The sequence below is a fragment of the Chlorocebus sabaeus genome, chromosome 6 (assembly GCF_047675955.1).
Source record: "Chlorocebus sabaeus isolate Y175 chromosome 6, mChlSab1.0.hap1, whole genome shotgun sequence".
NCBI lineage: Eukaryota > Metazoa > Chordata > Mammalia > Primates > Cercopithecidae > Chlorocebus > Chlorocebus sabaeus.
In genome coordinates this window covers 12,334,705-12,362,226 of record NC_132909.1, presented here as the reverse complement: position 1 = coordinate 12,362,226, position 27,522 = coordinate 12,334,705, and the positions used below count along the sequence as shown (strand labels likewise).

At 54.1% G+C, this 27,522-nt stretch overlaps 2 protein-coding genes across 5 annotated transcripts in view; one reads left to right on the top strand and one right to left on the bottom strand.

Moving 5' to 3' along the window:
* The first annotated feature begins 3,179 nt into the window (after window positions 1-3,179).
* Window positions 3,180-23,519, top strand: VASP (vasodilator stimulated phosphoprotein). Of its 4 annotated transcripts, none has more exons than XM_007997227.3 (13): window positions 3,180-3,517; window positions 14,677-14,848; window positions 14,945-15,110; window positions 17,866-17,950; window positions 18,705-18,754; window positions 18,875-19,116; window positions 19,252-19,352; window positions 20,202-20,253; window positions 20,402-20,435; window positions 20,653-20,698; window positions 21,106-21,196; window positions 22,477-22,534; window positions 22,671-23,519. In XM_007997227.3, exons 1-13 carry the CDS (start codon window positions 3,513-3,515, stop codon window positions 22,706-22,708), a joined length of 1,140 nt encoding a protein of 379 aa, XP_007995418.1. In that variant the 5' UTR covers window positions 3,180-3,512; the 3' UTR covers window positions 22,709-23,519. The 4 variants fall into 4 exon arrangements, with proteins under 4 accessions (XP_007995418.1, XP_007995416.1, XP_072872379.1 ...); XM_007997225.3 differs by having other exon boundaries at window positions 20,399-20,435; XM_073016278.1 differs by having other exon boundaries at window positions 3,191-3,517; window positions 19,255-19,352.
* Window positions 23,520-23,951: 432 nt separating this feature from the next.
* Window positions 23,952-27,522, bottom strand: part of OPA3 (outer mitochondrial membrane lipid metabolism regulator OPA3) — a 58,635-nt gene continuing 55,064 nt past the window's right edge. Inside the window, exon 2 of the mRNA XM_007997223.3 lies at window positions 23,952-25,968. Within this exon, the coding sequence (XP_007995414.3) occupies window positions 25,568-25,968 (401 nt within the window). The 3' untranslated portion in view covers window positions 23,952-25,567. The remainder of the gene's footprint in view (window positions 25,969-27,522) is intronic.

Genomic DNA, 27,522 nt, shown 5'->3' with positions numbered 1-27,522 from the left:
ACTTTGGGAGGCAGAGACAGGCGGATCACTAGGTCAGGAGATGGAGACCATCCTGGCTAACACGGTGAAACCCCGTCTTTACTAAAAAAACACACACACACACACAAACTAGCCGGGCGAGGTGGCGGGTGCCTGTAGTCCCAGCTACTCGGGAGGCTGAGGCAGGAGAATGGCGTAAACCCGGGAGGCGGAGCTTGCAGTGAGCTGAGATCCGGCCACTGCACTCCAGCCTGGACAACAGAGCAAGACTCCATCTCAAAAAAAAAAAAAAAAAAGAGAGATGGGGCCTCACTATGTTGTCCGGGCTGGTCTCAAACTTCTGACCTCAAGTGATCCTCCTGCCCTGGCTTCTCAAAGCACCAAAGCACTGGGATTACAGGCATGACACACTGTGCCCAGTCCACACCTCCTTTAGTTGCTGCTCACTCTGTGCTTCAGAAAGGGATGTCCAAGGGTTTCACTATTCCCTGCCCTTGTCTTTTTGTTTTGTTTAAATTTTTTTTGAGGACTCTTGCTCTGTCTCCCAGGCTAGAGTGCAGTGTCATGATCTCAGCTCATTGCAACCTCCGCCTCCCCGGTTCTAGTGATCCTCCCACCTCAGCCCCTCAGCCACCCAAGTAGGTGCGATTACAGGCATGTACCACCATGCCTGGTTAATTTTCTGTTTTTAGTAGAAACGGGGTTTCACCATGTTGGCTAGGCTGGTCTTGAACTCAAGTGATCCATCCGCCTCGGCCTCCCAAAGTGCTGGGATTACAGGCGTGAGCCACCGCGCCCAGCCTCCCCTGTCCTCTTGAAGGACATTTAAGCTATTTCCAATTTCTTGCTGTCACATCACTGCTGCCATAAAGATTGTTATGTACATATGCAAGCGTTCTCTTATGCAGGGGTCTTGCTACCTGTATTGTACAGCACTTAAGCTAAGAAGAGTTTTTTTACATTTTTTTAAGGATTGTAAGTAAAAAGAAAAACCGAAGAGTGTGTAAACCAGACCCTATGTCTAGCATGTCTAAAATATTTTCTATTTGAACTTCTACAGGAAAAGTTTGCTGGCTGGGCATGGTGACTCATACCTCCAATCTCAGCACTTTGGGAGGCTGAGCCAGGTGGATCACTTTAGCCCAGGAGTTTGAGACCAGCCTGGGCAACATAGCGAAACCCTGCCTCTACAAGAAATTAGCCCGGCATGGTGGTGTGCACCTATAGTCCCAGCTACTCAGTGGGTAGAGGTTGGAGGATCGAATGAGCCCTGGAGGTGGAGGCTGCAGTGAGCCCTGGTTATGCTACTGCGCTCCGGCATGGGCGACAAAGAGAGACCCTGTCTCAAACAAACAAACAAACAAACAAACAAAAAACCACGTTTGCTGACTGTTGCTGTAGTGTAAGTGGCACCCAGAAATACCATCCCTCCTATTTCACAGATGGGAAAGCTGAGACCCAGAGAGGAGAAAGCAGTTACCCAAGGTCACACAGAACTGGAGTTCTCATTCAGCTAGATAAGTTTGTTGAGCTGCTGAGCCGGGCCTGGCTGGGGTGAGTGAGGTCTGGAAATTGATTAAGTCAACTGGGTACAGTGGCTCACACCTGTAATCCTAGCACTTTGGGAGACTGAGGAAGGTGGATCACCTGAGGTCATAAGTTTGAGACCAGCCTGGCCAACATGGTGAAATCACAGCTCTACTAAAAATATAAAAATTAGCTGGGCTTGGTGGCCCATGCCTGTAATCCCAGCTACTTAGGAGGCTGAGGCAGGAGAATTGCTTGAACCCAGGAGGGGGAGGTTGCAGTGAGCCGAGATCGTGCCAGTGCCCTCCAGCCTGGGCGACAGAGGGAGACTATATCTCAAAAAGAAAAAAGAAATTAAGTCTACCCTTTCCCAGACAACTCAGCCTCAGGAGACACACTGAGAAACAATGATAACCTCTGAGGATCAGGGTTCAAGATCTCCCAGAGTGGGGTGGAGAAGGGGAGGGGAATTAATGTCAGAGCTTGGCCTGGAAGGAGGAAGTGCTCTCCAGGTAAAGGAGGTCAGAACAACATCCGGACATGGGACTCGGCTTGGAAATACGCTGGAAAAGTGGATTCTCTCACCTAGTCAGCTGGCCCTGAGAATTGTTGGTTTTACACTCAGATCTTGGTGGCTTTCCGGGTTCTGGGGGCTCAGGCAAGAGGGCCATAGGCCAGATTCATTCCCTGTCTCCAGGCCTCAGTTTACCCATGTGTAAACGTGAAACTAACCGATTTCCCAGGGCTCGGGCGCCTCACCCGGGCCAGGTGGCGCTCTACCCAAGGGGCGCAACCACATCAGTGACGTCACTCGGGGCGTGGCCGGCAAAGACACGCTGCGGAAGCCTAGGAGGGTGTCTGGGCTCAGCCTGGAACCGGCGTGTGGGGGCGGGGGCTCCGGGGAGGGTCTCCTCACCTCCGGGCCCTCCTGAGGGCTGGGATGATCCTGCTGTCCTCCGCAGGCGAAACTGAGTCAGAGCGGGGCGTACGTGGGTCGGAGGCTTTACATACCCAAGAAGCCGGCGCCTCCTGCCCACCTCGGGCGAATGCCAGGCCCCCAACTCCGGCACTCCTCGCCAGTCCCCACCTCCACCCCCACCCCACCCCCGACCCTGCGGCTGTGAGTCAGCGGCCGACCGCGCCCCCTTGGCCCACTTCCTCCTCACCTTCCCGGGGCGGGCGGGGTGGGGTGAGAGGGGTGGGGCCCTACTCCCCCCACCTCCCCTCCCGCGCGGGTGGGGGGCTCGCCCCCTTAGTAACCCCTCCGAAATTGACAGAAGAGAGACGCTGGGGAGGGGCGGGGTTCCGAAGACGGGATTTCAGGGAGAAAATCTGAGACCACTTGCTTAACTGGAGGGTCCTCTTCGACCCCCAAAATTGAGCGGAGTACGAGATGGAGAAGTCGATGGGGAAAGAAATCGTGCCCCTTCCGAGACGCTCCTGAGAATTCCCACAGTGGAAGCGAACTAGGGAGCAAGGGAGGTCGCCTTCCCCTTCACCAAGCTTGCCCCTCCATGTGGTGGTGACACCCAGGGTGCACCCCTGGACGACAGCGTTGGGGAGAGCAGCAAGATCGCGGAAGCAGAGGGTGCCGAGTTGCCCTTTTAAGCGCCCTCCACCCCCTCGCCTGGAGGCGCGCGCGGCCCCTTTAAGGCGCGGGGCATTGTGGGTGCGGGGAGTGGAATTTTGGAACGAAATGTAACGAAGAGAAGTACAGTAGTAAGAGTAACAGTGTAGCCGCCGCCGGCAAGGGGGGCGCGTCGGGGAGCGGACGCCGCATCCCCTTTCTGCCGCAGGGACCTCTCATCAGACCGCCTGAGAGAAGCGGCGCCCGGAGACCCGCCCCGGCCCGTTCCACGTTCTACCCAGGAAGCCGGACTCTATGGGGCGGGACCCTGGGGGAGCCTGAGTCAAGCCCGGAGCCAGCCCCGAACCCCTGAACCTCCAGCCAGGGGCGCCGCGGGAGCAGCCAGTCCGTGGGCGCGCCGCCCGCCCGCCGATCAGCCATGAGGTGAGCCTGACCTGCCCCCCGACCCGTCCCCGCCCGGGCGGGCTCCGCGCCCCGCCTTTGTCCCCCTCCCCCCCAGCTCGCTCCGGGCTGGAATTTGGGGACAGAGCCTTGGGAGCCTCGGATTTGGGCTGAATCCCCTAGGACAAGCCCCAAAACCGTCGATCACTTCTCCACGACTGACTTCCCAAGCTCGGGGGGTGGTGGCGGTGAGGTTCCCCTGGGAGCCCTCAAGATTTGGGGACGCTCGGAGGACTCCCGAATTGTTAAGACTTTTTTTCAGAGGACCTCAAAGTTGGCAGCGACTCCCCGCAGGGATGCCAGGATTGAGGCAGGGCTCAGACTTTCCTCCCCCTCCCCCCAAACTTCAGCTCGAGGTCGGGGAAGGATTGTGGGGGACTGGTTTGGGAGACCCTGGGACTTGGAAGAGACTGAGACTCAGACCCTTGGTGTGCAGGAACCCCGTTTACGTGGTGCTGGAAAAAGTCTCCCCAAGTGAGACCGCGCTCCTGAACTTCGGGGGTACTTCTTAATCCCCTAAATTTTGGGGGGCACTTAGGTCTTCCTGTGGAAGAGGCTGGTGTGAACCGATCCAGGGACCCGGACGCAGCCTCCGGAGTCTGGTGGGACTCCCCTCCCCCGTCGCTCCGCACGCAATCTGCTTAACAGGCAGTGCCTAGGACAGAGCGGGCGCTCGGAGCAGAGGGCGGCTCCCTGCCCCGGGCCATAAGGGCGGCCCGGCTCCCCCACCTGCGCGGCCCTGGGGAGGGAGGGGACGCAGCAGCTGGGGGAAGGGGGCCTTTGTCTTCCTGACTCACCTGTCGAGACAGCTGGTGTGGGGGGCGGGCACCGAGCGCTGTGGGCCGGCTGCCTTCCCCACCACGGCGCCTCCCCCTTTGCTCACCGCCCCCCCCATCCATCCGGAGCCTTGGGGTTGGAGGAGGGGGAGCTGGAAAGCTTCAAGGTCATAGCCCTCTTCCCTAGGGACCCAGGCTTCCCAGATAATTCCAGCTATCTTCCCAGGAATTTAATCCTGGGGGCGGCGGCCCAAGGGACCCAGGGATTTGGTCTGGCCGGGGCCTCCCCCGAACTCCTGGACTCACCTGAGGGCGGGGCCAGTGTGGGCAGGGGGACCCAACCATCCTCCCATTCTCCCCTCCCCTGGCCCCCCATAATCTCTCCCATGGGGCCAGAGCCTGACAATACTATCTCCCTTCCTCCACTCTCTCTGGGACTTCCTGCCCCAAAGCCCCCAGCCTTAGCAGGGAGGCCCCTGGGGACCACTGGGGATTAACCCCGTGGTGCCCACATCCCCTGCATTTCCTGAACCCCTGCCCTTTGACATCGGAGTGGAGTGGCGTTCCTTTTTATGACCACTGGAGAATTCCCCTCCCGCCTTCGTTCCTTCTGATGTGAAAGGCATGGCTGGAAAATTTGGAGCAAGGAGGACACCCACAGATACCCTCAAGACTTCCTGCCTATCCTATCCGCTCCCCATTATAGCAACATCCCTTCCAAGTCCGCCCTGGAGAGGGGTCAGTTTAGGGAGCGTCGCTCTCTTCCTTCGCCTTCTTCCTCCGGGACTCTTCTCTCCCCTTGCCCCCCAGCCCCGCCCCTCCACCCCCCTCGCGTTTCCGGTCCCAGGCTCAGTGGAAGGCGGATGGCGGATGTCCGAGTTAGTGCTGCCTCACTCACTGCAACCGTAAAAGGGCAGGAGTGGTGTCTGGGCCGGCCCCCTGCCCTCCCCACCACCACCACCACCACCACCACCACCACCACCGCCACCACCAGCCCTGGAAGCCCTGGCCCTCCCACAGGGCCCACCTCTTGCTGGGGCGGTGATCAAGCATCCAGCCTTGTGGGGGTGCTGGGGTGGGGTGCAGTGCAGAAGTGACCAGATGCCTGTCCCACCAGAAGGCTACTCCCACCTTTCCAGGGGTCTCCCCTGCAGGTGGTCACACCCGACTTGCTGGGCTGTGCCTCTTCTCCAAGGACAGTCAGGATTCAAAACCCATGCCCCTATTACCCAGCTGGGGAAACTGAGGCTCAAAGAGAAAAAGACATGGCCAAGATCCCTCAGAAATTCCTAGGCAATGTTGGAGGGGTGGAGGAACCTAGGATCCTCTGATTTCTGGCTGGTTTGGCTGGGGAACAGTCCTGGGGGTAGTTGGAAGAGAGGATGTTAAGATGGAAAATTACAAGATATAGTTCTTTTTCTCCCAATTTGACAAATATTTGTTGAGTGTCGGCTGTGTCCCGGACTGGAGCTGGGGTGCTGGGAAGACAGAGAAGCGAGGCAGAGGTCTAGAATCTCAGGGCAGAAGGGACTTGGGGAGAATTGGGGTCTATTTCTTTCTTCTTCCAATAATAGCTATTTTTATTTTTTAAAAAATAAGAGACCATTTGATCAAGCATCTATTTTATGTGGGGCATTTTTGTGCCTGACAGCAATTCTGGGTTTTTTTTTTTTTTTTGCTCTTGTTGCCCAGGCTGGAATGAAATGGCGCGATCTTGGCTCACTGCAACCTCCGCCTCCTGGGTTGAAGCAATTCTCCTGCCTCAACCTTCCGAGTAGCTGGGACTACAGGTGCCTGCCACCATGCCCGGCTAATTTTTGTATTTTTAGTAGAAATGGGGTTTCACCATAATGGCCAGGCTGGTCTCGAACTCTTGACTTCAGGTGATCCACCTGCCTCGCCCTCCTAAAGTGCTATGATTACAAACAGCCACCACACCTGACCCCTCGCAGCAATTCTAACAACGATACTGTTACAGCCTTGTGGCCTCCCCACCCCGGGACTCAGTTTATAGATGGGGAAACTGAGGCACAGGAAAGTTAGGCAAGCTGCCTATTAAAGTCAAACAGGGGCCAGTCGCAGTGGCTCACGCCTGTAATCCCAGCACTTTGGGAGGCCCAGGCGGGCGGATCACCAGGTCTGAAGATGGAGACCATCCTGGCTAACATGGTGAAACCCCGTCTCTACTAAAAATACAAAAAATTAGCCGGGCGTGGTGGTGGGCGCCTGTAGTCCCAACTACTCGGGAGGCTGAGGCAGGAGAATGGCGTAAACCCGGGAGGCGGAGTTTGCAGTGAGCCAAGATCGCACCACTGCACTCCAGCCTGGGCAACAGAGCGAGACTCAGTCTCAAAAAAAAAAAAAAAAAAAAGTCAAACAGGACCAGGTGCCAGGGCTCATGCCTATAATCCTAACACTTTGGGAGGCCAAGGCAGGAGGATCACTTGAGTCCAGGAGTTTGAGAACAGCCTGGGCAATATGGTGTGACCCCGTCTCTATAAAATATACAAAAATTAGCTGGGTGTGGTGGCATGCGCCTGTAGTTCCAGCTACTCTGGAGGCTGAGGTGAGAGGATCGCTTGGAGGTTGAGGCCGCAATGAGTCGTATTCTTGCCACTGCACTCCAGCCTGGGTGACAAAGTAAGACCCTGTCTCAAAAAAAATAAAAAATAAAAAATACAGATAACATGCTTTCTGTGTTCTCAATGAAGAAAAAGAAAAAAAAAGGAACTTGCTTTCACTGTGAAAACACTTAAGATAATTCAGATAAACCAAATGAAACGGAAGCTGCAACATTTATCTTATGGGAAACTGAGGCCACCAGGAGGAAGGCACTAGAGTAGCCCACACAGGCCCCAGAGAGTTGAGACCTGGTTCCTTCCTTAGGGTTGCTGAGAAGATTTGTCGTTTGGAAGGGTGGTGTATATGTATCACAGGTTTTATGGTATAAGGAGGGTATGGGGTAAGTCTTGGGTTCGGGGGGCAGTGAAGGGAAGGGTAAGACTGTGGTCTGGAAGTTTCGTGAAAACCGGATTCACCGTGCTTGATGACCTCCGGTGATGGGAAGCTGTCTCTTTCATGTGGAACGTGTTCCAGGTTACAGGTCCTGCGTTGAGGGCTTTTTGTCCAATATATCTTTTAATCCTTACTTAATGAACCCAGTGAGTTATTGTTTCCAGGGCTGGAAACTGAGTTTCAAAGAGGCAAAGCCACACAACAAGGAGGCGACTTGAACGGTCTTTTCATCTGCCATGTGCTAGAGTTTTCCAAAATGTTGGGACTTTCAGGGAGGAGTGAGTCCTGGGCTGACTGGAAAATTAAGGCACTTTCATGTCCAATGGAGGGTTCTAGGCTTCAGGAGAACACTGGAAACAGGCAGACCTCATTTCTATCTCACAGCCCCGGCACTCCCGTTTTATGGCTATGGGATTTTCTGTTCCTGCTTTTGTGTAGTTTACAGTTTTATTTATTGAACTTAAGCAGTGAATTAGGTTTTTATAGGTAATTTCAACCCATGATAAGAAAAGAAATAATAAGCAGTTTGAAATACTTACTGAAATTATTGAAATGGTGGCTGGACCTGGTGGCTCTTGCCTGTAATCTCAGCACTTTGGGAGTTCAAGACAGGCAGATCACCTGAGGTCAGGAGTTTGAGATCAGCCTGGCCAATGTGGCAAACGCCCAAACCCCGTCTCTACTAAAAATACAAACATTAGCCTGACGTGGTGGCACACACTTATAATCCCAGATACTCAGGAGGCTGAGGCAGGAGAATCGCTTGAACCCGGGAAGTGGAGGCTGGGAGGCTGAGGCAGGAGAATTGCTTGAACCTGGGAGGTGGAGGCTGCAGTAAACAGATGACACCACTGCCAGCCTGGGCGCAGAGTGAGACTCTGTCTTAAAAGATAAATGGTGCAAAATATTTGTTTCCTCCCTTCCCAGTCCCTGAGTTCCCCTCAATGGAGGCAGTCACAGTTAGTGTCTTGGGAAACAGTCTCTGCATATATCACCACTCTGGGTACAGATGTATTTATATGTTCCTCACTGTTGGTTTTTTTTTTTTTTTTGAGATGGAGTCTTGCTCTGTCTGTCGCCCAGGCTGGAGTGCAGTGGCGCGATCTCAGCTCACTGCAACTTCCACCTCCCAGGTTCAAGCGATTTTCCTGCCTCAGCCTCCTGAGTAGCTGGGATTACAGGCACCCGCCACCACACCCAGCTAATTTTTGTATTTTTAGTAGAGATGGGGTTTCACCATGTTATTCAGGCTGGTCTCAAACTCCTGAGCTCAAGACATCTGCCCGCTTCAGACACCCAAAGTGCTGGGATTATAGCGTGAGCCACTGCGCCTGGCCTACCTTTCTTTTGAGACGTAGTCTTGCTCTGTCTCTGTCACCCAGACTGGAGTGCAGTGGTGCAATCTCGGCTCACTGCAAGCTCTGCCTCCCGGGTTCACGCCGTTTTCCTGCCTCAGCCTCCGAAGTTGCTGGGACTACTACAGGCGCCTGCAACCACGCCTGGCTAATTTTTTTTGTATTTTTTTAGTAGAGATGGGGTTTCACCATGTTAGCCAGATGGTCTCGATCTCCTGACCTCGTGATCCACCCACCTCGGCCTCCCAAAGTGCTAGGATACAGGCGTGAGCCACCGCGCCCAGCCTGTTTTTTGTTGTGTTTTTTTTGTTTGTTTGTTTTTGAGACAGAGTCTGGCTCTGTCCCCCAGGCTAGGGTGCAGTGGTGCAATCTTGGCTCACTGCAACATTTGCCTCCCGGGATCACATGATCCTCCTGCCTGAGCCTCCCAAGTAGCTGGGATTACAGGCCTCCGACACCAAGCCTGGCTAATTTTTTCTATTTTTGGTAGAGACAGTGTTTCACTATGTTGCCCAGACTGGTCTCAAACTCCTGACCTTGTGATCCGCCTGCCTCAGCCTCCCAAAGTGCTGGGATTACAGGCATGAGCCACTGCGCCTGACCCTTTTTTTTTTTCTTTTTTTTTTAAAGCTTCTGATCAACACTACCTTGTACTTTGGCTTTTAAAAATTTAAATTTAGCTCTGCTGCTTCATCTTTAAATGAAGATAAGAACTTGTGGGAACTTGGTTTCAACTATGAGCCCCTCTGCTTACTTGCTGTGTGATCTGGGGCAAGTGCCTTCACTCCTCTGTGCCTGCAATTCCCTCTTGTCAAAAGGGTGGGCGTCAGAGCCTATCCCATGAGGTTGTAGAGCCGTGCAGCGGGGAAACTGGTGTCCAGCACCAAGAAGAGTGTCTGGGACCCAGGCTGACTGAGAAATGGTAGGTGCCCTTGGTAAAAGTTTGCCTTTTTTTGAGAGAGTCTCTCTCTGTCGCCTAAGCTGGAGTGCAAGTGGCCTGAACATGGCTCACTGCAGCCATATCCTCTTGGACTCAAGCGATCCTCCTGCCTCAGCCTCCTGAATAGCTGGGACTACAGGCAAGCGCCACCACATCCAGCTAATTTTAAAATTTTATGTACAGACGGAGGTCACCATCTTGCCCAAGCCAGTCTCTCTCCTCTCTCTCTCTTTTTTTTGAGACAGAGTCTCGATCTGTCTCCCAAACTCCCAGGCTGGAGTACAGTGGTCCGATCTCGGCTCACTGCAACTGCCTCCTGGGTTCAAGCGATTCCCCTGCCTCAGCCTCCCGGATAGCTGGGATTACAGGCATGAGCTACCATGCCTGGCTAAGTTTTGTATTTTTAGTAGGCATAGGGTTTCACCATGTTGGCCAGGCTGGTCTCAAACTCTTGACCTCAAGAAAGCCACCTGCTTTGGCCTCCCAAAGTGCTGGGATTACAGGCATGAGCCACTGCACCTGGCTTTCCCAAGCCAATCTCGAACTCTTGAGCTCAAGTGATCCTCCTGCCTCAGCCTCCCAAAGTGCTGGGATTACAGGCGTGAGCCACCTTCCCTGGCCAAAGTTTGCCCTTTTTTATAGATGTTTAGTAACTATTGAGTCACTACTATGTGTTGGGTGCCATTCTGGGTTCTGGGGACACAGCAGTGAACAATTGGGACACAAATGTCTGCCTTTTTGGTAGCAGAGACAGACAAATATTGTGTTGGGCAGGGGTCACTGCTGTGCAGCAGGGGATGAAAAGCAGAGAAGCGTTCCCAGCTAAGGGAGTGAGGGATGGCTTCTCAGAAGGGGTGACATCTAAGGAGAGACCTGAAAGTGGGGAGAGGCTAGGCCTGAGGAAGAAGCAGCACACAGGCCTGAGGCAGGAATGTGTCTGGCCTGCGGGAAGAGCAGCATGGGGGTAGGAGGCATAGGGTCTGGAACACAGTCCCCAAGGGACAGTGGAACAGGAAGAAATGAGATCTGAGGACACACAGATCACGGAGGCCCTGGAGATAACTTGGCGTTGATTCTGTAGGAGCCTGGAGCTTTCAAGAAGTGGAAGGGACATTCCACCTTGTGGGTTTTTGTTAGTTTGTTTTGTTTTTTAGAGATGGGGTCTCGCCATGTTGCCCAGGCTGGTCTTGAACTTCTGGGCTCAAGCAATCCTCCCTCCTCGGCCTCTCAAAGTGCTGAGATTACTGGTGTGAGCCGCTGTTACTGGCCCCACCTTGTGTTTTAACAGGATCCTTCTGTTACAGTGGGGACAGTGTGCCCTGGAGAGGGGCAAGACCACCCCTTTGTCACCCAGCAGGCGGCAAGTTCTCCGGCCAGTCCAGAGCCTCAGCAGGGCAGGGCCGCCTGGGAGAGCAAAGTGCAGCCAGGGCGGGGCAGCGGCAGCCCCGGGCTCCTGGCCAGAGTGTGCCCTGGGTGTGGGTGGCAGGTGTGGGTGAGGCCGAGGCCTTAACCCTGCCCTGCCAGGGGCAGCAGGAGCCAGAAACAGCCCCTGAGGCTGTGCTTGTCTGGAAAGGGTACCTGGTCTTTGGGTGGGGCTCACGCAGTTCCCCGGGGTTAAGGCTTGGGAACCTGAATTCACATCTGCACTCTGTTCCTCACTAGCTGTGTGACTGTGGGCAAGTCACTCAACCTGTCTGGGCCTCTGGTCCTCACCTGCAATATTAGGATGAAAGAGTGGCTCTCTGGATAAGCTGCAGTGAGAATTAAATGAGTGACTTTGGGGGAGGGTTTAGGGCCCCTGATCCTCCTGAAATGTCTGGTAAGAGGGAGATGGCACAATTATGTAAATCCGAGGGTCCCTACCCCAGGTTCCTACCCACAGCTGAGTCTGTCTAGGGACTTTCTATGCCCCGACTTCCCAGCATCAGTGTCACACCCAGCCCCCAGCCCTCCTAGAGACAGAGGCCTTGTGGGGGGGTCTAATTTCTCTCCCCGGAAACCTCTGACCACCAACTTCCCCATTTCAGGAAAAAGCCCATTGGGGGTGGGGTGGGGGGGAGACCAGTGCTTCTCCTTCCCCTGTATGACCTTGGGCAAGTCACTTCCTGTTTGAGTTCCTGTGTAGGCCTGCGTTTCCTCACTGGGGGAGAGGGGACTGAACCTCCAGAGGGGCTGGTGGGAGGGTCCTGAGGGTTGTAGCTGTCCTGGGCCCCAGTGGTGCCCATGAGACAGAGGTGGACAGTTACTGAGCTCTCAGTGTGTGCCGAGCACTACACGAAGCACCTAGCTTTTTTTTTTTTTTTTTTTGAGACAGAGTTTCGCTCTGTCGCCCAGGCTGGAGTGCAATGGCGTGATCTCAGCTCACTGCAACCTCCACCTCTTGGGTTCAAGCGATTCTCCTGAGTAGCTCAGAATACACCATGCCCAGCTAATAATCTTTGTACGTTTTTGTAGAGACACGATTTCACTGTGTTGCCCAGGCTGGTCTCGAACACCTGAGCTCAAGTGATCCCTTCGCCTCAGCTTCCCAAAGTGCTGCGATTACAGGCGTGAGCCACCACACCCGGCTATACCAGGCACTTTAGGTGCCCAGGTTCATGTGCCCCTCCCCCACTGCCCTGGAGCTGGGGACTGTCATTTTCCCAGTTCACAGGTGAGAAGCATTCTTGAGTGGGAAGGTCACGTGCCTGAGTCACATGAAGTAGGTGGCTCAGTGGGGATTTGAACCCAGGTCTGGGGATATCAGCTCCTGAACTCTGCACCAGTTTACTGACACCTCCCTCCCAGGCTGAGTCAGATGTTGCCTTTTCCAGGAAGTCCTGCCCGACTCTCCAGGCTGGGGCAGGCATTCCTTCAGGGCACCACCAGACCCTGGGCTCCTTGGTCCTATCCCTGGGTTGGTACCGTCTGGGGACAGCTGTGTCTCCCACACTGGACTGTGAGCCCCAGGAGGGTGGTGCCGGGGCTGTCTGGGTCACTGCTGTGTCTTCATCCCCAGCCCCACCCAACAAGGGCCAGACACAGAACAGGGAGTATCTGGGGAATGGCCGCTAGTGCCCTGGGGAGCCAGGCGATGGGTGGGCAGCGGGAAGTCCCTTTGGAGGAAGAGCTCAGAGGTCTGGGAGGGATCCCCAACCTGCTGCAGGCCTCACACTTCCCCTTCCAAGTCCTAACTTCTTCCTGAACAGGCAGTGGTGGCATGGGGGCATGTCCAAGCCTGCTGGTAGAGATAGGGAAACTGAGGCCAGGCAGGGGCTGGTCCCTAGTGCAACTCTGGGCTCTTGGCCTCTTTCTGGCCCCTCTGTCTTCTCTCCTGCCCTCGCTCTGCTAACCTGCATCCCCCGCCGCCGACGTTGGCCTCAGCCTCTTACACCTCTCAGCCTGTCTCTCCATCTTTATCTTTTTTTTTTTTTTTTGAGACAGTCTCGCTTGTTGCCCAGGCTGGAGTGCAGTGGCACGATCTTGGCTCACTGCAAGCTCCACCTCCCAGGTTCACGCCATTCTCCTGCCTCAGCCTCCTGAGTAGCTGAGACTATAGGCGCCCGCCACCACGCCCGGCTAATTTTTTGTATTTTTATAGAGATGGGGTTTCACCTTGTTAGCCAGGATGGTCTCGATCTCCTGACCACGTGATCCGCCCGCCTCGGCCTCCCAAAGTGCTGGGATTACAAGCATGAGCCACCGTGCCCAGCCTCCATCTTTATCTTTTCCTTCTTGTTAGTTTTGTTGTGTTGTGTTTTTTACTTTTCATTAAAATTTTTTTTTGTAGTCTGGGTATGGTGGTTCACCCCTGTAATCCCAGCACTTTGGGGGGCTGAGGCAAATGGACCACTTGAGCCCAGGAGTTTGAGACCAGCCTGGCCAACACGGTGAAACCCTGTCTCTACTAAAAATACGAAAAATTAGCTGGGCTTAGTGGTGCGTGCCTGTGATCCCAGCTACTCACGTGGCTGAGGCAGAAGAATGGCTTGAACCTGGGAGGCAGAGGTTTTGGTGAGCCGAGATCATGCCACTGCATTGCAGCCCGGGTGTCAGAGTGAGACTCTGTCTAAAAAAAAAAAATTAGTGGCTCAAGCCTGTAATCCCAGCACTTTGGGAGGCCGAGACGGGCGGATCACAAGGTCAGGAGATCGAGACCATCCTGGCTAACCTGGTGAAACCCCGTCTCTACTAAAAAATACAAAAAACTAGCCGGGCGAGGTGGCGGGCGCCTGTAGTCCCAGCTACTCAGGAGGCTGAGGCAGGAGAATAGCATAAACCTGGGAGGCGGAGCTTGCAGTGAGCTGAGATCCGGCCACTGCACTCCAGTCTGGGTGACAGAGCGAGACTCCGTCTCAAAAAAAAAAAAAAAAAAAAAATTAGTTGGGTGTGGTGGTGCATGCTTGTAGTCCCAGCTACTTGGGAGGCTGAGGTGGGAGGATCAGTTGAGCTCAGGAGATCGAGGCCACATTCCAGCCTGGGTGACAGAGCAAGACTCTGTCTCAAAAACAAAACTAAAACTAAAAATAATTATTATTAGAGATGGGGGTCTCACTATGTTGCCCAGGCTGGTCTGAAATGCTTGGGCTTAAGTGATCCTCCTGCCTCAGCCTCCAAAGTGCTGGGATTACAGGTGGGAGGCACCATGCCAAGACCATCTTGATCTCTTTCTGTGTCTTTCTGCCTTTTCCTCCAGGTCCCCTGTCTGCCCATCCTTTTTCCCCACCCCTCCCCTATCTGTTCATCTGTCTATCTGTCTGCCTTTCAGTCTGTCTCTCTCCCCTTTGTCAACCCAACTCTCCCTTTCTCACCTCTCTCTGCATCTGTCTCTTCCACTTCCAGTTTCTCCCTCCCCGTGTCTGTCTGTCTTACGTCTCGTTTGTGTGTCTGCCTGTCTCTCCTGGTCTGATTTTCTCTCCTGATCTCTCTCCCCGCTCTCTTTCTGTCCACCTGGCTCCTGCCTCCCTCTTTGTCTCATTCTCTTCCTTCCACACTCTGTCTTTGTCCCTTGGAATCTCCCAGGGAGACCCAGATGAGAAGGTGACCGGCCCCTCTCCCTTTTCCTCCCGCCTGCAGCGAGACGGTCATCTGTTCCAGCCGGGCCACTGTGATGCTTTATGATGACGGCAACAAGCGATGGCTCCCTGCTGGCACAGGTCCCCAGGCCTTCAGCCGCGTCCAGATCTACCACAACCCCACGGCCAATTCCTTTCGCGTTGTGGGCCGGAAGATGCAGCCCGACCAGCAGGTGCAGCTTCCCTCAGGCCCCTCTCTGCGGGCTCAGCCCCTACCTGCCCCACCCCTGCGCCTGCCACCCCTCACCCTCCCTTTCCCCTCCCACCAGGTGGTCATCAACTGTTCCATCGTCCGGGGCGTCAAGTATAATCAGGCCACCCCCAACTTCCATCAGTGGCGTGATGCCCGCCAGGTCTGGGGCCTCAACTTCGGCAGCAAGGAGGATGCGGCCCAGTTTGCCGCTGGCATGGCCAGTGCCCTAGAGGCGTTGGAAGGTCAGAAACAGCGGTGGGCAGTGGGTGGGCAAAGGGGACCACTGAATGCGGCTGTGTGGCCTCAGGCTGCTGGTTTACCACTCTGGGACTTTGCTTACTCATCGGTAAAATGGAGCGAATTCATTGCTATCGTGGAAAATTATCATGAGGATTTTGTGCATTCCAGTGTGCCTGTGCGCACTTATGTATAAAATGCATGATTGGCCCAGCGTGGTGGCTCATGCCTGTAATCTCAGCACTTTGGGAGGCCGAAGCAGGTGGATTACCTGAGGTCAGGAGTTCAAGACCAGCCTGCCCAACATGGTGAAACTGCGTCTCTACTAAAATACAAAAATTAGCTGGGCGTGGTGGCAGGCACCTGAAATCCTGGCTACTCGGGAGGCTGAGGCACGAGAATCACTTGAACCCAGGAGGTGGAGGTTGCGGTGAGCCGAGATCGTGCCACTGTGCACTTCAGCCTGGCGACAGAGCAAGACTCCTTCTCAAAAAGAAAACAAACACACAAAAAATGCATAATTACTCAGGGATCAGTACTCCATGAACGTTACACAGGCACACTCCCGGCAAACCACCTCCCAGATCAAGACATAGGTAGGTACCGCCCCAGAAACAGGATCTCGCTCTGTTGCCCAGGCTGGTATGCACTGGCACAATCATGGCTGTCTGCAGCCTCCACCTCCTGGGCTCAAGTGATCCTCTTGCCTCAGCCTCCTAAGTAGCTGGGAATACAGGTGTGCACCACCATACCTGGCTCTTTTTTTGAGACAGAGTCTTGTTCTGTCGCCCAGGCTGGAGTGCAGTGGTGCAACCTCAGCTCACTGCAACCTCCACCTCCTGGGTTCAAGTGATTCTCCTGGGGAACAAGAGCGAGACTTCAGCCCAGAAAAAAAAAAGAGCCTCCTGAGTAGCTGGGATTACAGGCATGCGCCACCATGCCCCGCTATTTTTTTGTATTTTGTTTTTAGTTTTATTTATTTATTTTTTTGAGACAGAGTCTCGCTCTGTCTCAGGCTGGAGTGCAGTGGTGTGATCTCGGTTCACTGCAACCTCCGCCTCCTGGGTTTAAGCGATTCTGCCTCAGCCTCCCGAGTAGATGGAACCACAAGTGCACACTACCACGCCTGGCTAATTTTTGTAGTTTTAGTAGAGATGGGGTTTCGCTATGTTGGCTAGGCTGATCTCGAACTCCTGACCTCAGGTGATCCACTCGCCTTGGCCTCCCAAAGTGCTGAGATTACAGGCGCAAGCCACGCGCCCAGCCCAGTTGCTATTTCTTAAACCTTAACATGCACATGAATCACCTGGGGATCTGGTTACAGTGCAGGCTCTGGTGCAGGTGGGCTAGGGAGACTGAGACTCCACATTCTCACAAGTGCCCTGGTGATACCGAGGCTGCTGGTCCGCGGACGTGGTGATACCGAGGCTGCTGGTCCGCGGACGTGGTGATACCGAGGCTGCTGGTCCGCGGACGTGACTGAGTAGAGAGGTTTTAGGTGACTGCCGTGCATCTGGCCTGGAATCACTGCTGTAGAACTGAAAGTCACCAAATGCAGCGGTGTTTGCTTTGTGGGGCAACTTCTGTGCTAGTGCGGAAGGGGTTTGCTCCTCTGGGGCACACAGAAAATTACAGTGCGCTTCAGTGTAGTCATCTGTAAAATGGGGCTAATTCTTGTTAATTTATAGCCAATTCAATTCAGGTGGGTGCTGGGACCAGTGGCCTGGAGGCAGGTGAGGAAGCAGCTCTTTACCTTTCCAGGTTCTTAGGTAAGGTCCAAGTGGCTGTGACAGTGGTTAAGAGCTGGCCAGGGGCCAGGTGCAGTGGCTCACGCCTGTAATCCCAACACTTTGGGAGGCTGAGGCGAGTGGATCACTTGAGGTCAGGAGTTCGAGACCAGCCTAGCCAATATGGTGAAACCTCGTCTCTACTAAAAATACAAAAATTAGCGAGGCATGGTGGCGCATGCCTGTAATCCCAGCTACTCAGGAGGCTGAGGCAGGAGAATCTCTTGAACCCAGGAGGCGGAGGTTGTGGCAAGCTGAGATCACACCATTGCACTCCAGCCTGGGGGACAAGAGCAAGACTTCATCTCAAAAAAAAAAAAAAAAAAGGAGCTGGCCAGGTGCAGTGGCTCATGTCTGTAATCCCAGAACTTTGAGAGGCTGAGGTGGTTGGATAACTTGAGCTCAGGCGTTTGAGACCAGCCTGGGTAACATAGCAAAATCCCATCTGTACAAAAAAATAAATGATTAGCCAGGCGTGGTGAAATGTGCCCGTAGTCCCAGCTGCTCGGGAGGCTGAGGTTGGAGGATCACCTGAGCCTGGGGAGACTGAGGCTGTGGTTAGCCGTGATTGCGCCACAGCATTCCACAGCCTGGGTGACAGGGAGACTCTGTCTCGAAACAAACCAACAGTGGTTAAGAGCCTGGCTGCTGGAATCGGCCTGAATTCAAGTCTTGTTCCTGCACATTCCAACCTGGAGAACTTTGGGGCAAGTGACTGTCCCCTGGGCCTTAGCTTCTCCTGTCATTGGGACATCACAACAGCACCTGCCTTAGGGCAACTCAGGCCAGGGAGGCTGGTGCTGCCTCACCTCCCAGGGTGCATCCTCCTGGGCCTGGAGCCTCAGGGCCTCAGGAAGGAAGAAGTGAGTGCCCCTGGGCAGGATTCCTGGGAGGCCTGGGAGAGCAAGGGAAACGCCAAGGGCTGGGCAGAGTTCCGGGACTGACTTGTGGCCCTTTCTCTCTCACCTTCCAGGAGGTGGGCCCCCTCCACCCCCAGCACCTCCCACCTGGTCGGTCCCGAATGGTCCCTCCCCGGAGGAGGTGGAACAGCAGAAAAGGTGGGGCTGGGCCCTGGGTGGGGAACCTTAGCCACGGCCAGAGTTCCCTTGACTCCTAGAGTTCAGAACCCAGCCAACTTGCAGTTTTCAGAATGTTCAAGAAATTTCTGACACTCAGAGTTGCAGAACCTCCTGGTCCCTGCAGATTCCTGGAAATCAGAATATGGTTGTTGAAAGAATCTCGTGACTGGGCGCGGTGACTCACGCCTGTAATCCCAGCCCTCTGGGAGGCTGAGGGCAGATCACCTGAGGTCAGGAGTTGGAGACCAGCCTGGCCAACATGGTGAAGTCCCGTCTCTACTGCAGATACAAAAATTAGCCGGTCATGGTGGCGCCCGTGCCTGTAATCCTAGCTCGGGAGGCTGAAGCAGGAGAATCGCTTGAACCTGGGAGGCGGGGGTTGCAGTAAGCCAAGATCGAGCCACTGCACTCCAGCCTGGGTGACAGAGTGAGACTCTGTCTCAAAAAAAAAAAAAAAAAAAAAAAGAATCTTGGGCATTTTGTACTTCGGGTGTTCCTGACAGTTTAGTGACTGAGATCTCGCATTCAGATCTCTCCCTGTCGCTGCCCTGCCCTCCATTCCCCCCACTCTCACCCAGCCCCATTCTTGGTTCCCTAGGGGAGGAAGGCTTGGGTGAGGATTAGGAGCCAGCGTCCCTGGAGACCTCTGAGAGAGAGGATGGAGGTCGCTGGCACCTTCGCTGGCCATCCTTAGGGCCCTGATTGACGGCAGCTCCCTCGCCTCCCCCCACAGGCAGCAATCCGGCCCGTCAGAGCACCTAGAGCGCCGGGTCTCCAATGCAGGTGATGCTCAGATGGCTTCGGGAGTTGGGAGGGGGCCTCCCTGGAGGAAGAGGCCAGCTAGCTGGACAGTGAAGAATGAAGCTTCTCTTTCAGCTCCCCCCTTTTCTGTATTTGTTCCAGGAGGCCCACCTGCTCCCCCAGCTGGGGGTCCACCCCCACCACCAGGACCTCCCCCTCCTCCAGGTCCCCCCCCACCCCCAGGTTTGCCCTCCTCGGGGGTCCCAGCTGCAGCACATGGAGCAGGGGGAGGACCACCCCCTGCACCCCCTCTTCCGGCAGCACAGGGTCCTGGTGGTGGGGGAGCTGGGGCCCCAGGCCTGGCCGCAGCTATTGCTGGAGCCAAACTCAGGAAAGTCAGCAAGGTGAGGGACCGGGAGAGGTGGGCAGGGGCAACAGGGCTTTTATGGGGGATGAGGCCAGGGCTGCCAGCGGTGTCATAGGCCTGGAAGGCCAAAAGGCCTGCCCCTAAAGCTCCTGCCCCTTTTAAATTTCTCCAGCAGGAGGAGGCCTCAGGGGGGCCCACAGCTCCCAAAGCTGAGAGTGGTCGAAGCGGAGGTGGGGGACTCATGGAAGAGATGAACGCCATGCTGGCCCGGAGGTGAGCCTGAGCCTGGACGCCCGAGTCAACTGGAGATTCCAGTTCAGTAGGGCCCAGTTGGGGAGGGCTCCGATTCCTGTTTGGTTTGTTTCTTTTGGTGACTGTTCCCCACTTTGATAACCAGGTTTGGGATATAATGGTGGGGTTTGTCATTTCCTGAAATGGCTGAGGCTTGCAACCACCTAGGTAGCCTGTGGAATGTTCTGAAACCCAGAATTCTAGAACCGTAGGAGATCCTGCCTTGGAATTCTGGGAACTCAGATTCCTACAATCTCAGTGTTCTAACACAGCACCGCTCCACCCTTGGAATCTTAATATTCCCTAACACAAGAATCATAGAACCTTCTCCACCCTGATTCTAGAACCGCAATCTCTTGAATTTTTTTTCTTTTTCTTTTTCTTTCTTTTTTTTTTTTTTTTTGAGATGGAGTCTCATTCTGTCACCCAGGCTGGAGCGCAGTGGTAAGATCTCAGCCCACTGCAACCTCCGCCTCCAGGGTTCAAACAATTCTCCTGCCTCAGCCTCCTGAGTAGCTGGGATTACAGGCATGAGCCACCACGCCCGGCTAATTTTTGTATTTTTAGTAGACTCGGAGTTTCACCATGTTGGCCAGGCTGGTCTTGAACGCTTGACCTCAAGAGATCCACCTGCTTCAGCCTCCCAAAGTGCTGGGATTATAGGCGAGAGCCACTGTGCCCAGCACAATCTCTTCAATTTCTAAAACTAGAGTTTCCTTAGGTTTTCTGAGTTCCAGAATTCTATGCCCCAGCATCTACATTTCTAGAACTCCCCTCGGAAGGGGATGGGTTGGGTGACGGAGCATGTGTTTTTGTTTTTCTCTCCTGCAGAAGGAAAGCCACACAGGTTGGGGAGAAAACCCCCAAGGATGAATCTGCTAATGTAAGTTAGGGGCTCTTCTTGCCCTTCACCTCTTAGGCCGGATCGTGAGGGTAGGGATAGTGGGATGTGTGGGGTTTGAACCTGAAAGAGGAAATGCGCAGAGGTGCGGCAGGGGATGGCTCATGGCAGTTTTATTTCCTACCAGCAGGAGGAGCCAGAGGCCAGAGTCCCGGCCCAGAGTGGTGAGTGAGTGCCCAGTCCAGCCACAGGAACTACAAATCCCAGAATACCCTGTTCTCACATGTTAAGCACCTTCACGGGAGAGTCAGGGCGATGGTGCTGGGGATTGTAGTCTCCTGAGATGGGGCTTTGAACAGGGGCTGATAAGATTGGGGGAGTAAGACTGATTGGGGGGCAGTCTTTTGTCCCTGATCTTTCTGATTTGTTGCCTATCCCCAGAATCTGTACGGAGACCCTGGGAGAAGAACAGCACAACCTTGCCAAGGTAGGCCATTGGTACTGGGGCCCTTGGGGAGGTCAAGACGGGCAGATCGCTTAGAGCCCAGGAGTTCAAGACCAGCCTGGGCAACATGGCGAGACTCCAACTCTACAGAAATTAGCCAAGTGTGGTGGCACTTACCTGTGGTCCCAGCTACTCGGGAGGCTAAGGTGGGAGGATCACTTGAGCCCAGGAAGTCGAGGCCACAGCAAGCCACCATCGTGCCTGCACTCCAGCCTGGGAGAGAGAATGTGACTGTTTCAAAACAAAACAAAACAAAAACTGGGGACTCAAAATACTTGGACTTGCCCAATTTATAAGGCGGAACTCAATGTGATCCCTGGACTAGGAGGTGGGGAAGCAGGTCCTCTTTTTAATTTCATTGCTCTCCCAAACCATGCCAACTCCCCCAGGATGAAGTCATCTTCCTCGGTGACCACTTCCGAGACCCACCCCTGCACGCCCAGCTCCAGCGATGACTCGGACCTACAGAGGGTGAAACAGGTAACTTGGAGGGGAGGTTGGGAACCACAGCAAGAGAGTTCTAGGTCTGGCCCCTGCCACTGGCGTGCCGTATCATCCTAGATAACATCTCAGAAACCTCAGGTTTCCAGTCTGACAAATGGAGAGGCTGGATTGGATCAAGGATGACCCAGACCCCACACCCCCTTTTCTGGCGCCTGTGACAGACATTATTAATCTGTCACCGCGCTCATTCCCGATGAGTGCCTTGAATCCCTTCCGCACATTGACCCAGCTGTCCGTCACCAATTGGAGTTGGCAGGAGGCTGGAACGCACTTGCCAACCTTGGTACTGGATGTTCTCCAGTACTTTTCTGGCTCCAGGGATCCAGAATTCTCCCCTAGAATCCTCCAGTCACTCTGCGACCTTGACAGCGATGTCATGGTGTCGGGGTAGGGGTGGGTCTCAAACCTACTCCCTCTGGCTTTTCCATCAATAAGAAAGAGGGGACTCTGGCAGGGCACGGTGGCTCATGTCTGTAATTTCAGCACATTGAGAGGCTGAGGTGGGAGCATTGCTTGAGGCCAGGAGTTTGAGACCAACCTGGGACAACATCGGGAGGCCTCGTCTCTAAAAATAACTTTAAAAAATTACCTGACTCAGCCGGGCACGGTGGCTCACGCCTGTAATCCCAGCACTTTGGGAGGCGGAAGTGGGTGGATCACGAGGTCAGGAGATCGAGACCACGGTGAAACCCCGTGTCTACTAAAAATACAAAAAATTAGCCGGGGTGGCTCACGCCTGTAATCCCAGCACTTTGGGAGGCCGAGGTGGGTGGATCACCTGAGGTCGGCTTCAAGACCAGCCTGGCCAACATGGCGAAACCCGATGTCTACTAAAAATAAAAAAATGAGCTGGGCCTGGTCGGGGGCACCTGTAATCCAGTTATTTGGGAGGCTGAGGCAGGAGAATCGCTTGAACCCAGGAGCCAGAGGTTGCAGTGAGACGAGATTGGGCCACTGCACTCCAGCCTGGGCAACAGGGAGACTCTCTCAAAAAAAAAAAAAAAAAAAAAAGAAGAAGAAGAAGAAAAAGTTACCTGATTGTGGCGGCAGGTGCCTGTGGTCCCGGCTACTTGGGAAGCTAAGGCAGGAGGATTGCCTGAGCCTGGGAAGTTGAGGCTGCAATGAGCTGTGATCGTGCCGTTGCACCCTAGCCTGGGCAACAGAGCAAGTCCCCATCTCAAAAAGTAACAGAAGGGATATTCGTTCCTGCAAATCCCAGTACCCGCTCCTGATTAGTTGTACCCCATTAATTTTAGGAGCTTCTGGAAGAGGTGAAGAAGGAATTGCAGAAAGTGAAAGAGGAAATCATTGAAGGTGAGGTGGTTTGGTTTGGTTTGGTTCTTAAACATTTACTTATTTCGGAGGCATCATGTCCCTGGGCAAGAGCCCTGTTTTGGAAGGGAGGAGGCAGAGACTGTGCCCCTGACCCCTGCTTCTTGTTTCCTTCCAGCCTTTGTCCAGGAGCTGAGGAAGCGGGGTTCTCCCTGACCACAGGGACGGACCCAGAAGACCCGCTTCTCCTTTCCGCACACCCCGCCTGTCACCCTGCTTTTTCCCTGCCTCTACTTGATTTGGAATTGGCTGAAGACTACACAGGAATGCATCGTTCCCACTCCCCATCCCACTTGGAAAACTCCAAGGGGGCGTGGCTTCCCTGCTCACACCCACACTGGCTGCTGATTGGCTGGGGAGGCCCCCGCCCTTTTCTCCCTTTGGTCCTTCCCCTCTGCCATCCCCTTGGGGCCGGTCCCTCTGCTGGGAATGCACCAATGAACCCCACAGGAAGGGGGAAGGAAGGAGGGAATTTCACATTCCCTTGTTCTAGATTCACTTTAACGCTTAATGCCTTCAAAGTTTTGTTTTTTTAAGAAAAATATATATATATATTTGGGTTTTGGGGGAAAAGGGAAATTTTTTTTTCTCTTTGGTTTTGATAAAATGGGGTGTGGGAGTTTTTAAATGCTATAGCCCCGGGCTTGCCCCATTTGGGGCAGCTATTTAAGGGGAGGTGATGTCTCACCGGGCTGGGGGTGCCTCCCCCCACCCCAGGGAGTCCCCTTCTCTCTGGCTCCTCCCCCTTTTCTATGAGGAATTAAGATGCTGTAACTTTTTGGAACCTCAGTTTTTTGATTTTTTATTTGGGTAGGTTTTGGGGTCCAGGTCATATTTTTACCCCTTGGAGAAAATAAGATGAGGGAGAAAGGAAAAGGGGAGGAAACTTCTCCCCTCTCACCTTCACCTTTAGCTTCTTGAAAATGGGCCCCTGCAGAATAAATCTGCCAGTTTTTATAAATGCTAAGATCTCTGGAGTGATTTGAAGGGCTGTTCTGATGGGGATGGAGGCGTGCTCGGCCCCGATGCCCCTCCAGGAAGATTTGGTCCTCTGCTGAGAACCCCCGCCTCCGACCAGGAATCCACCTTCCCCTCATCTTCCTTCCCATCCTGCACATTGTACCTGCTCCCACATCCTCAGGCCCGCAGCCACATCTCTGGCCCCTCCAGCCTCCCTCCTCATGCCCCTTAGGAGGCCATTTCCTCCCCATCCCACCCTGCCCTTCACCACCCTTGCGGGAGGAGGGGCAGAAGCAGCCTCACTTTGTGTGGCTTTGGGCAAGTCCATTTGCTTACCCCAGGCCTCAGTTTCTGATTTGGGAAAGGGCTCATAAGATGATTCTCTGCCTCTACTCTACCACTTTCCCAGCTTCTTTCCTTTTTTTTTTTTTTAAATGTATTGGGGTCTTGCTCTTTCACCCAGGCTAGAGTGTAGTGGCAGGATCACAGCTCACTGCAGCCTTGAATTCCTGGGCTCAAGGGATCCTCCTGCCTCAGCCTCCGAAGTAACTGGGACTACAGGCGCTTGCTACGACGCCCAGCTAATATTTTTGTTTTTCGTAGAGATGTGGTCTTGCTATGTTGCCCAGACTGGTCTCTATCTCCTGGCCTCGAGCAGTCCTCCTGCTTTGGCCTCCTAAAGTGCTAGAATTGCAGGCGTGAGCAACTGTGTCCGACCTTCTTTCCTAATTTCGATGACATTTTGCAGACGCACATCATGGTTCTCAGACACATTCTTAAGATCTTTACCCCAGAGCACCTTTAATTATAACACGCGGACAGTCTGTTTAAAAAGTAGCATTCAGAGTCACAGAGCTCACCCACGCCCCCTTCAGTTGTCGGGTGGGTAGGTCATATGGCCTGGTGGAATACCCTGCTTGGACAGGGGGACCTCAGGGCTGAGGGACGGGTAGTCCCCCTGGAGGAGGCCTTTGCATGAAGGAGGGCGGAGGGAGACCTGGGCCAGTCCAAAGGCAGGAAGAAAGGGCGATCCTTGAGTACTCTGAGGGGCAGATTTGGAGGGAAGTTGGGCGAACTGACGATGACTTAGGTAGTAGAGGGACAGGCCGGTCCCCAGCAAAGGCAACTGAAGAGGACAGCGAGGGATGACCAGATAAAAGGACAGTAGCAGTAGGTCCAGGACTGGGGACTCGTGGGCTAGAATGGACTATCCCTGGTCAAGGTGGGTTTTTCTTCCCAAAAGGCCACGTCCTGCTGGAACAGATTACAGAATGCCAGGCTGGGAGGCGTCGCCCTGGAAGACCCAGCATAGCCATGCCAGTAGGGTGCGCCATAGGTGGAAGAAGAGGGGGGTTCTGTTGGATCGATCCACTCAGGGAGGGGAGGATGCCAATGGCAGGTACTAAGATGGATTAAGGTCAGGAGCCACAGGGTGGTGACTCATTGGAGCTAACACTGTGCAGGATTCACCCCCACCTCCCTTCCCCCTAAGACTGAGGTAGATGGAAGGGGGCGAGTCGGGAAGTCCGTTACGAACTTTGTGCATCTTTACAATGGTCTGTACCAATGAGGTGGAGGTAGTGTGTGTTTGGTGCAAAAGATGAGCGTCCTAGGGGAAGGCTCCACTCAAGTGAGGGAGGGTGCGGGTGACAAAATGAGAGGTGGCTAAATCCAGGTGCAGAATCCAATTTTCTTTTGCCAAAAGTGGTAGACGTCCTGCTGGCCTACCTATCCGGATGGAGGTGGGGTCTGATAAAAGATGCTGTCTCTCCAAAGTGCTCAACCAATGCGCTGGCAGGGGCGGGGTAGGAGAGGGCGGGGTCCTTCTTGGAACGTTCCACCTGCAGGAGGCGGGGAGTCCCAGTGGAAGGTACCGCTGGGGCAGTTTAGTAGGGAGGTTGGGTCGGCTTCAGCCCAGGATCTCTCCGGCGCCCTGGAAGGACTGGGTGGTGTCAGCTGGGCCGGTCCAGGATGGGACAGTGCGGAGAACAGGCCAAGATGGAGACTTCGCAGTCCAGGCAGTAGTCACCTCCAAGACCAGGGCCCCGAGACCTCCTATTTCTCCGACGCCGGCACAACTGGGGGCGCAGGCGGCGGGTCTCCGAGGCAGAGGTGGGCTCGCACCTCTTGCAGCTGAGCACGCAGCTCCTCCAGGGCAAGCTGCATCTGCGTGGCCTGCACCTGCGTCTGCAGCTCCTCGAGCGCCAGCCCCAAGTGGCCCACCTCGCCCCGCAGCGACTCCCTGGCAATGCGTCGCTCCTTTTCCTTGCGGCGCTGCTTCAACTGGTGGCGCCAGTACTCCAGCATCAGGCAGCTGCAGGCGGTGATGAAGATGATGCCCTCGCCCAGCAGCTCCGCACCCAGCTCGGCGGCTGCCCCCTCGTTCAGCGGCTTGACGGCAGCGGCATTGAAGCCCATGATGCGCATTTTGGTCCGCATCTCCAGCCAGTGGTACACTGCGGGGAAAGACCGGAGTCAGGGATCTTTTGCAGGGCAGCCTCCTGCAAGCTCAGCCCCTCTGTGCCTCGATGTCCCCGATGTAGCAATGGGGATGTGGTCACCACAATCGGACGCGTGCTGGAGGGGGAGCCTTAACGAAGACAAGCGCAGGCCTCACACCCAGAATCCTCTAGGGAAAACTTGCTTAACTAATGACTTACTCACGTGAAGGTGGAGTGTCAGCTTTTGCATCTTTATAAACACAGAAGATGCTGATGCTCTTTTGTTTTATTTCTTTTTCTTCTTTTGAGCCAGGGTTTCGCTCTATCGTCCAGGCTGGAGTGCAGTGCCAAGATCACGGCTCACTGCAGCCTCAAATTCCTGGGCCTCCTCCTCCTGCCTCAGCCTCCAGAGTAACTGGGACAACGTGTGCGCGCCATCATGCCTGGCTAATTATTAAATTATTTTGGTAGAAATGGGGTCTCCTTGCGTTGCCCAGGCTGGTCTCGAACTCCTGGGCTCAAGTGATCTTCCTGCCAAAGCCACCTAAAGTGCTGGGTCTACAGGTGTGAGCCACAGTGCCCAGCCCTGAGGCTAACTCTTAATTCCATCAAGAATTCATACTTCGCTGGGCGCGGTGGCTCACGCCTGTAATCCCAGCACTTTGAGAGGCTGAGACAGTGGCTCAGTTGAGGTCAGAAGCTCGAGACCAACCTGGCCAACATGGCGAAACCCCGACTCTACTAAAAATACAAAAATTAGCCGGGCGTGATGGCGCGTGCCTCTAATACCAGCTACTCTGGAGGCTGAGGCAGGAGAATTGCTTGAAACCGGGAAGCAGCAGCTGCAGTGAGCCGAGATCATGTCACTGTACTCCAATCTGGGAGACAGAGCGAGACTCTATTTCAAAAAAAAAAAAAAATTGTAACTTGATTTTTCACTGCATTCCCCTCCAACCTCATGAACTACATGGAATTCGTCACATATTCTACCTCCTTCCCTTTCCCCTCCCAATTTTTACAAGTGGTTTTTATTTTTATTCTTTTACTGTTTATTTTTATTTATGTATGTATGGTTTTTTTTTTATTGAGACAGGGTCTTGCTCTGTTGCCCAGGTTGTAGTGCAGTGGCACCATCTCAGCTCACTGCAACCTCCACCTCCCAGGTTCAAGAAATTTCCAGCTAATTTTTGTATTTTCAGTAGGGACGGGTTTTCACCATCTTGGCCAGGCTGGTCTCGAACTCCTGACCTCAAATGATCCATCTGCCTCAGCCTCCCAAAGTGCTAGGATTACAAACGTGAGCCACCACGCCCAGCCTTTATTATTTATTTATTTATTTATTCTGAGACAGAGTCTCACTCTGTCCCCCAGACTGGAGTGCAGTGGTGTGATCTCGGCTCACTGCAGCCTCTGCCTCCCACATTCAAGCCATTCTGGTGCCTTAACCTCCCAAGTAGCTTGGATCAATGGCGTGCGACATCATGTCAGCTACCTTTTTTTTTTTTTTTTTTTTTTTTTGTATTTTTAGTAGAGACAGGGTTTCACTATGTTGGTCAGGCTGGTCTCGAA

What these genes read in the sequence shown, in the direction of transcription:
- VASP (XM_007997225.3), top strand. An exon ending in GCGCCGGGTCTCCAATGCAG is followed by an intron (nt 18,755 to 18,874) that starts GTGATGCTCAGA and finishes TATTTGTTCCAG; the next exon opens with GAGGCCCACCTGCTCCCCCA. An exon ending in AACTCAGGAAAGTCAGCAAG is followed by an intron (nt 19,117 to 19,251) that starts GTGAGGGACCGG and finishes AAATTTCTCCAG; the next exon opens with CAGGAGGAGGCCTCAGGGGG.